Source organism: Xiphias gladius, chromosome 23, assembly GCF_016859285.1.
Source record: "Xiphias gladius isolate SHS-SW01 ecotype Sanya breed wild chromosome 23, ASM1685928v1, whole genome shotgun sequence".
In the NCBI taxonomy this organism is placed as follows: Eukaryota; Metazoa; Chordata; class Actinopteri; order Istiophoriformes; family Xiphiidae; genus Xiphias; species Xiphias gladius.
In genome coordinates, this window is record NC_053422.1 from 6,801,357 (window position 1) to 6,810,507 (window position 9,151).

At 43.3% G+C, this 9,151-nt stretch overlaps 1 protein-coding gene across 1 annotated transcript; it reads right to left on the minus strand.

The window, feature by feature from the left end:
- Positions 1–932: 932 nt before the first annotated feature.
- On the minus strand, positions 933–8,504 carry tmem144b (transmembrane protein 144b). The gene is made up of 12 exons (XM_040120375.1): positions 8,269–8,504; positions 8,000–8,167; positions 7,739–7,861; positions 6,782–6,881; positions 6,450–6,530; positions 6,281–6,359; positions 5,997–6,076; positions 5,236–5,354; positions 4,733–4,852; positions 3,154–3,251; positions 1,892–1,945; positions 933–1,608 (listed from the first exon to the last, which is right to left on the minus strand). The coding sequence occupies exons 1-12, from the start codon at positions 8,357–8,359 to the stop codon at positions 1,525–1,527; spliced, it is 1,197 nt and encodes a 398-aa protein (XP_039976309.1). The 5' UTR covers positions 8,360–8,504; the 3' UTR covers positions 933–1,524.
- Between the last annotated feature and the right edge of the window lie 647 nt (positions 8,505–9,151).

The window sequence follows — 9,151 nt, forward strand, 5'->3', positions numbered from 1 at the left end:
ATTTCTGATATAAGTTTGAATATTTCCATTTCAGATGATCCTATTTTCTATTCCCTACAGGCCTACCTGAGTGGAGGTACAGTGGATTTAAAATTAAAAAACATACATGGTGTGCAGACAAGTTTGTTCAAACCCACTGGACCTTTAAACCGGCACAAAATTTTTATATTTCATGCTTAACTTCGTGAAAATGTGCACAAGAGTAAGCACAAGACACGTAGAACATTTCCATTTAGTAGAGCCATAAAAAAAAAAATTAGAGTGAGCCTTGGAATTCAATATTTCACTCAATTTAGGCATCAGGAACCAAGCAGTACTCTCTTAGGGCCCAATATTTTAGACATTTTACCAGCAGATCTACTCTGTATGACAAAAAGGAATGACGAAGACAAATAAAGGCAGACAAATAATGTTTGGGTAAAATGTTCCAGCCCAATGTTGTCTCTTTCTGTGACAACCCGTCCTATCCAGGTGACCCGTGTCATCTCTCATTTCTCTTGTCACCATCATCTGTCTACTGAAGCATAAATGCCAAAACATTCTACATAAAAAGGGCACTTCCTCAGAAATAGTAGGGGAGTCTGGGGGCACTGTGCTGTCACGTCGTCACTGACGCAACCTCAATCCACCTCCTATATGGTCTAGGATCTCAATTACCACCAGATAGTTGCTTCAGAAATGACACTCCTGCCAACTTGGTGTGATATCATTTCTATTCCGCCGTATGGAACCGAACTTTCCAAAAATCAATCAGAGCACACTGCTTCAATGTTAAAGCACTACATACAGGCTAAGCTCTATAGGGGAAAGACAGGAGGAGGAGAAAAGTGTAGCAATCTGTCAGTCTTGTAGAGGTTTTGATAGAATGTGTGAAAAATATTAAAATCACTTGACAGTTACCCTGCCGAAAAAGCAAAATAGTGACAACTGGCAACAATGTCATCGAATATTTTTAATAGCTGAATCTTGCAACAATACAAATAAATGTCGAGTGTTGACACACGCGCACGGGTACACACACACACACACACACACACACACACACACACACACACACACACCATCTGTATAGTATAAATAGAAGTGCACAGTATCTCTGTATGACAATCCCTCTGAAACAACTTAAGTAGTGAGCAATGTGCTAAACATGTTGTATGGGCATTTTGTTACCAACACCTGAACAAAGCACAAGTGACAGAACATTTTCAATTACAAATACATATTGTAACAAAAACAAAAAAAACAAAAAAAAAAACGCAAACTTCCTCTCCTCCAACCAGAAAGCATGATGAGGGGTTCCTGTGAGACACTGCCACCCAATGTTAGCTCAGAGTATAAACCCTGTTGGTTCAAAATGACATTTTGCAAGTCACATTGAGCTCATCTATCATGCATTTGGGTTTTAATCTGATGGGACTCAAATAGTTTAATAAAACCGAGGACAATATTTTCTGAGTCGATCGGGGGAGCTGGAGGAAAATGACAAATCGCTAGATGTTTTCCCATCGATAGGCGCCTGCATTATCAGAGCTTTGAGATGGCAGTCAGCAAGGAGCCGGTCAGGACGACACAGGAGGCCAAGGAGAAGATAAAGCAGTTGGCGAACCCCTGAGGGAAAAACAGGTGTTTAACATAAGCACCAAAAATACTCACTTTCTAAAGTGTTCCGTTTTAGTCTAATGAAATGATCAAAGCTTCTCAATTTCAAATTCGTAATAAATGCAGCTTGTCGTAGTTTTGCCCGTGGACTGTTATCTGGAAATCCACTTAGTAAGTCTACAGCCATAGTTGACCAAGTGAGTACAGCTTGTGTTGGAGCTGGTGCAATACACAGACCAATGAATGAGGAGATCTAGATTATTGAGCATGATCAGTGTTGTGTGATCCTCACTTTAATCTCTCTGAACACCAAGGATCCCCACAGTGCTGCAACCAGACCGTATCCCTACAGGAGAAAACAAACAAAAAAAGCAAGCTCTTTGAGCACACAGCACTGATTTAAAATCGTTTACCTTAAAATCCGTAGAATTTTGAAGGTCTTGCCAAGGAGAGGTTTTTGAATTACACACTTTCTACACTGAACCAACATCATCTCAAAAAGCCAAACGTGAAGCAGTGTGTGAATGTACCCGAAGCAATGCTGGCTATTTGTTCTGAAACCTCTGACTTCAAGGGATGAGGAAAAGAGGGATAGAGAGGCCATTTGTCGCATGTTAGATTAACCATTTTCTTTAAGCCTATTTTAAGAAGTAGATTTTAACTGGTCCAGTGTCAGCATATTTGACTATAGTTACATTGCTTTTTGCTGGGGATTCAAATGACTGAACAAACATGTAAAGTCCTGTTAGTAGACTACAGAGGCAGCAATGAAAAAGCTTAATGTAAACCTTAACAGTTTTGGGGAATATGAGCTGTAGGATGGCTGTTTCTCTCGCCAGTGCGAGAATGACAATATATGTTCATCCATTCAACTGGGGCAAGATGTCTCAACAGCTGTTGGCTAAATTGCCATCAAAAATGGCCCCAGAGAATAACTACCGATGATTTTGGGCACCCTGTCATCTTTTGTTTAGGTCAGAATTTCTCCTCGATGAATACATTCCTCAATGAAAACTAATGGCTTAATTTCTGAGGTCCCCCGAGGATTCATCCTAATGCCGTTTGTGATTGATAGACATTTTCTTTACGTCACCATCAGGCCAAAAACTGAACCTGCCAACAAAAAAAATGTCAAAAATGTAATGTAGAGTTTGCCATGGCCTTTACCGAGCAGGCGTGCTCTTCAGGGAAACGAACCCTTTGCATTTTAGACACACTGTGAGCTTTCCCCTTAGTCTCACGGGACAAAAATCACAAATCAGAGGCAGGCTCATGTCAACAGAAAAATCCAAAACTGTGTGTAGCCATATACCACTAACAGACATCTGAGTGCCTCTAAAGTGTTAACTACACAGGGATGCAGACACTAAACATTACTCAGATCTCTAAATAAAAACACCTGACGGAGATCCTTCTGCAAGTGCTTGTTGTCTCTCTCTCCCCCTCAACACTGAGCTGTGTGAATCTTCAGACTCAATCTGACAGACAAATTGGTGGTACATGGACAGTATTCATTTCCCTTACCACTCAACGGTGAGGACGTGATTTACTTACTGCAGTCACAATGGGAAAGGTAATGACTGCGCTCAGGTAGTTATTGGCCAGGAACCAGCAGTATGTAGCTAATGCCCACATCAGTCCAGAGAGTAGACCTGCAGAGCAGAACGAGATGACAGGACGTACTTACGGTCGAGTCAAAAACAGTGCCGAAAACACAGCAGACGGGCAAGCGTAAGAGTTCACAGTGCAGATAGGTACATTCAAGTAGGAAAAAAAAAAAACTCAAGATGAGGCAGTGTCAGGAATAAAATGTGAGACAAATTTGTTTTTATATGCTCACAAATCAAACAGCTACAGGAGCTGGTAACTCTTTCACAAACTGAAGTGTGGATCCCGGATACCGACACATCCCCCCATGTCAATTTTCAGTCAGTGGCTGTACAGCAAGGGAGAGGACCTGGTGGGTCAAGCACAGCGTGGTCCCCATTAAAGGTCCATGGGGAGGGCCCATCCACCAAGCTGTATAACCAGATGGCAGATCTAAACTCAAACATCACACTGCATGCCAGGTTCGGGGCCCACAGTGGACATGTTTGCACCCAGCAGTTTTCCCCTGAATCAACACATCCAACCATTCCCCGAGTGGATGTGCTTGCACAAACAGCTTGTTATTGGAAGCTGAAGCTCCTGCACAGCAGCTGATTCTCCCTATCTTGGCGAGAGTCATACTGACGCTATTATTAGACACTAAAAAATAGCTTCAGTGGTTCACAGAAATAAATAAGCTGGTAGAAAATGATGTTACAGCCAGGCCTGCTGGCCAGCCTCAGTTTTTTTAAACTTCCTGTCTGGGCAAAGAACTGTTCTAGTCTGGAGTCTAGTTCTGAGGCAGCAGTGGTGTAAACGAGTGGTTTCCAACCTTTTCGGGAGCCCTTTCTGAAACCCGCTTGTGGCCACTAGTCCCAGGTTAGAGCCTTGGTGTGAACATGAGTTACTGGTTTGCCACTAACCATTTTTAGAGGCCTGAATAGGTGAAAGTATCCAGTACTTGACAAGGAAGAAAAGGGGGAAAAAAAAAAAAAAAAAAAAAAAAAAATCCTAAAGTCTGGCTCTGTTCAAAATTAACTAAAAGTTAACCTGAAGTTTTAAATATCTATTATATATGTGCTGAAAAACAAAAAAAAAAAAATATGCTCATTCACTGCACTGACATTTCTCACTTTAGGAAAATTAAGATTTAAGAAAAAAAAAAGGACTGAAGTTACAGGAAAACAAGACTTGATAAATTCTGCAGTGGTGTTCTGACCCCTCAGACCACCACTGGTGTAGACTGTCTAGAGCAGGCCAGGCTCAGGTCACAGTCAATGCCTACAGGGTGAAACGGCCGAGGGCATTCTGTAGAGCCGATTCAACACCTTAATTCCAGTGTCACCAAAAACTGAATGTGATAAACCTCCAAGATGGTTTTCATTGCAAAGCTATTGTGTCTCGAATGGATTAGATTGCACAGGAGCACCTGTACAACTGGTTACCTTGATGTACGTAAAGCTGTTTCATTTTCAAATCAATAATGACTCAAAAGACCACGGTCATGCCACAGAGCTTGAGCAAAACTTGCGTGAAACTGTGTTACCTGGTAGGATGGCTCTGGAGTAAATCCTGGGCCTGTTATTCATAGCAGCACAGTAGATGGCAAAGTACACGGTGCTCGCGACAAAAATCCCCGAGCACTGCGCAAAGACATAGTCGAGGTCTGTGAAGAAGTTGACAAGAATTGAAAAGTTTTCCATCATTTGCATTTATCTCTGGGTTTGCAATTAAAAAAAAAAAAAAAAAAAAAAAAAAAGGTAGTATCAGTTGTATTCTTTCAGTAAATAAAAACAACATCAAAGTTAGAGCTGAAGTGATACAAAAGAGCAGCAAAACATTTTATTGTTAAAAAAATTTCTTAGTCCCACTCAGTGACTTTAGAGAGTCAAATCTAGTCCTCTGGAGGGTCCCGTGTACAGATGGACATTTTAATCATTTGTTTTTTACCATCTTTTCTTCAAGTTGTTTTTTTTTTTTTAAAAATATCATCATCATCATCATCGTCATCATCAGCTTAAAGCCAGTTATCAAACACTGACTCCCTACCGTAGACGCTGGCTCCATGGAACATGCTGTCATGGCATGATGAATGGCTCTTGATGTAGAGGATCGGCGTAAAGGAGGAACCATAGAGCAGGCCCGACACAACAGCAAGCAGGCAGCCTCTGAGGAAGAGGGTGAGATACAGAGTGAAGAACAGCATAACGGCTGATTTTCAATGTCCGCCGACGCGTTGTTCGGTTTCTTAAGTTCAGCATCAATTACTCAACTGATAAAAATGGACCGTCGCGATTGAATGTGCATGGTAAACAGGGATGTAACTGTACATACACACCTATTTATATAGCATTTCATTTCTAAACTTATCAGTAAGTTGGCAACATTGTTTTCTTGCATTTAATGATTTTTACAGTTTGATTGCTTCATTTATATTGTGTTAGAGCGCTTACCTTCTCCCCTGCCTAGGTTGCAGCGATAGAATACACCCCCCCAGTGAGACTATTACGCTCCCTTAATCACAAAATAGTTTTGGTGAGTCGTTCATAAAAGTTTGGAAAGTCTCACGGGATCTCACCTCAAAAAAAAGTGACATTTGCTGAGACAGATCGAATAACTAGGGCCTCTGGTGAAAGGGCTTCATGTAAAATATTTAAATGTATAGTTCTATCCTTGAGAAACATATCAAAATCGATTTTTTTTTTTAAAAAAAAAACCCAAAAAACAAAACAAAACAAAACCTTATCTTGGTTTTTAGTTTGCAAGCACATTATTTGTGCACACAGCCCACTGACTGCTAATGAGCTCACATGAACCGCCGGGTCTTCGGTCCGATGACGTCTATCCAGAACTCAGAGGGACTTGGTCCATAACAGTCTGAGTTTGTTCTCTGCAGACAGAAACAGCATCCCGATATTTAGTCGTGTCGTCTTTCACAACAGTGACAGGACATCAAGCCATCACCACTCTCTTCGGGAAACCGAGTAGCGAGAATTGACTACTCTTCACATTTTACTTGAGAGAATATTGGGAAACTTAAATTCCTGAAAATAGGTGAGAAAAATAAAAACGAGCACCCAATCGGTGCACTCACCCTGTCGATAAGTAATGGAATCGATTCTGAATTGGGATGCAGCTCCACGTCTGCTTTCACAAAGAGAAAGATCAGCCCACTGGAACAAACACAAAATTGATATCCGTCATCCAAAAGCTGCGCACTGGCAATGGAGGTGGGAGACTTTCCTTCCAGATTCACTGTTTACCTGAGCAGACATAAGCCAGCTCCACAGTAATTTAATATTGGCCTGGAAACATCCTGGGCAGCGATCCCAAACCAGCCAAATCTGTGAAAGACAGTCAAATTGTTCCTTCTGAACACATTGCCAAATTTAGATGACAGCATTTTGCTGATGACACTGGGTGACATCTCTTTAAAAAAAAAAAAAAAAAAAAATGAGGATCCAACAATTGCCGTCACACCTGGTGTCTCAAAGTGTCCTTTTCAAGGCTACAATTTAATTGAAAAAAGTCACCAAAAAAGAAAGGAACTTTATTTTCCATTCTGGCCGGAAGGCCATACATTACTCGGACTCACCTTGAAGTGGCCCAGCCCATCAGCAAACTAGAGGATCCCCACATTAAAATCCCAAGACCGAGGCCAATGGCTTTTACAACTGGAACCACCGTTATGTTTCCTGTGGACGACGAGGACGGAGAATTTAGCAACATGTGTACTTTAGGAGTGTGAACTCCCCGTGCATTTTTGCCCTCCTGGTGATGTGACGACGCCCAGTGTGACTGCCTACGCTATTTCCACATCCATAGCAGAGACCACAGTGACATCACATGCACAAGGTTGGGGGAATTTCAAACTGGGGGAGGGAAAAATGTTTTAACATTGGACACTCTGCAGTTGAATGCTAGGTTTAAAACATGAAAAGTACGTCTGTGCGAAGCCTGTTTTCTGACGAGGAGCCAGTGTGCTTTAGATTTCCACACTATTACAGGTTTTAATGGAACGTGGGAGAAATAGACGCTTGGCTCTGTCGAGCAACGTTCACTGAAGATTGTATATATAGAGGCTGCTTGTCCTTCACAGGACGTTTGTCTAATGGTGCTGATGGTCGGAGTGTTGCGCGACCCCCTTGGTGTTGTCTCGCAATGACAGGGACGGTAGAGTCTACTCGCAGCCGGGGGAAAATGTGAGTAAATGGGAGACAGCCCGAGAACAGTACAAGGGATTGATGTCAAAAATGGTGCCATTTCAACTGCAGCCGGTGCGCTTGATAGCAGCGGTGCATAGTATGAACCCGGGTCACAGAGTGGCCTCATAGCTGGTCTCGTCTGTCACAGAAGCGTACCAACATCATCATTTCAAGATGGACTGCAGAAGATGGACTCCCTAAAGGCGGACGCTTTAAAAAAAAGGTCCATCTGCTGCTGCCCGGCCTCCAGCTGGACGCTCCAAGACCTGGTCCTATGAGACCGACTGCACTCAACCACACAGGCGAAAACCAAAAAGCGTGAAAGCTTGGCTTTTATGATACAATACCTGTAGCCCAGATCGCACCGCCAAGCATTGCAAAAGGGTGGAATTTGGGCGACTGAAGCATCAAGTCTCCAACCATGGCTACAACCCATATGGCCGCACAGTTTACCCACTGAAAAAACATTCCTGTAAACAGAGCACAGGCAAGTCAACAGCTTGTGGATCTTCCCTCTAGAAAAGTCTTAAAAGAAAGATTTAATATTTTATTTAGATGAACATATGTAATGATAGTAGGTCTTTGAAAAGCAGGGGCTGCGTGCTTACCATCTCCTGTCTCGATCCTTTTGACGGGAACGAAGTTGCTTCCATACAACAGTAGAGCAACTACATTTGCAGCAATTCCATAGGCGAAATGAGTCATATTGGTCGAGTTGAGGGTGAAATCAAATGCTTCCAGTTTGACAATCGCGGCCTTCTCACCGCCTCCGGCACCTGGAAGAGTTTGAGAGCACAGCCATCATCCCAGAATGCGGATTTCAGACAACACAGGCACCAGCCCCACGCTCGTCCCGGGCCACTTCTGGCTCCCGTACCTTGCGCAGCGGCGTGCTCGGTGCCACGGCAGCTCACCGCCAGCGGCGCGGCAACGAGTAGAAGCAAAAGCGGGCTTTCTGCTCGGAGCATGTTAAAACGACGTGCGTGCCCTCCGTGTGATCGCGCCAGGCCACAAAGACGGAAAAAAAAACAAAAACCCGCCGAGGCCGCTCGTGTTCCGCAGTGGTGAGGACGCGGCGTCGGCCAGGTGCTGCCAGTTATCTAATCAACCCAATCTGGCACCTGACGGCCGCAGAGGAAGAAGCCTCCCCCCATCCCACTTTACGACTCGCTACTTTATTTATTTTATCTTCCCGTAACCTGGAAATTCTTGGCACCGTGGAACTCGATGAGTCAAATGAAGTTAAGAAAAAACAAACAAACGAGTCATTAATCGATCGATCGTTTTATTCTCCAGTTCTTCGTGGGACACTTGAAATATTACAGGTGCTGAATTTTACTGCAACGTGAACATGAATGCATAGTTTCGGTGCGGTTGTTCAGGGTTCCCGTGTCAGGGTGGGTTATCCAGCTCTCCCTGGGCTCAACTCGGGTTTCGCCGGTGTCGAGAAGATGGCTCACTGTCATCACCATGGTAACCTATGCCGCACGGCTGACCCGCTCCGGGGCAGGTTATGCTCGGAGGATTTCGGTCAAAATCCTGCAAACTACCCGATCACTGACCAGTCTGATCACTGGAGAAAAAAAAAAGAAAAGAAAAAAAAAATCAGTCATCATTCCTACGGGGTCCTCACAGAAGATCCTGAAATAAAAAACAATAAAATGTCTATCTATATATATGTGTGTGTGTGTGTGTGTGTGTGTGTGTGTGTGTGTGTATATATATGTGTGTGTGTGTGTGTGTGTGTGTGTGTGTGTGTG

Excerpts from the sequence above, each read along its gene's own strand:
- tmem144b (XM_040120375.1), bottom strand. The coding sequence starts at position 8,359 with ATGCTCCGAGCAGAAAGCCCGCTTTTGCTTCTACTCGTTGCCGCGCCG. Across the intron at positions 6,077-6,280 it reads TTCCATTACTTATCGACAGG|AGAACAAACTCAGACTGTTA; the intron begins GTGAGTGCACCG and ends TTCTGTCTGCAG. Across the intron at positions 1,946-3,153 it reads CCTTTCCCATTGTGACTGCA|GGATACGGTCTGGTTGCAGC; the intron begins GTAAGTAAATCA and ends TTTCTCCTGTAG.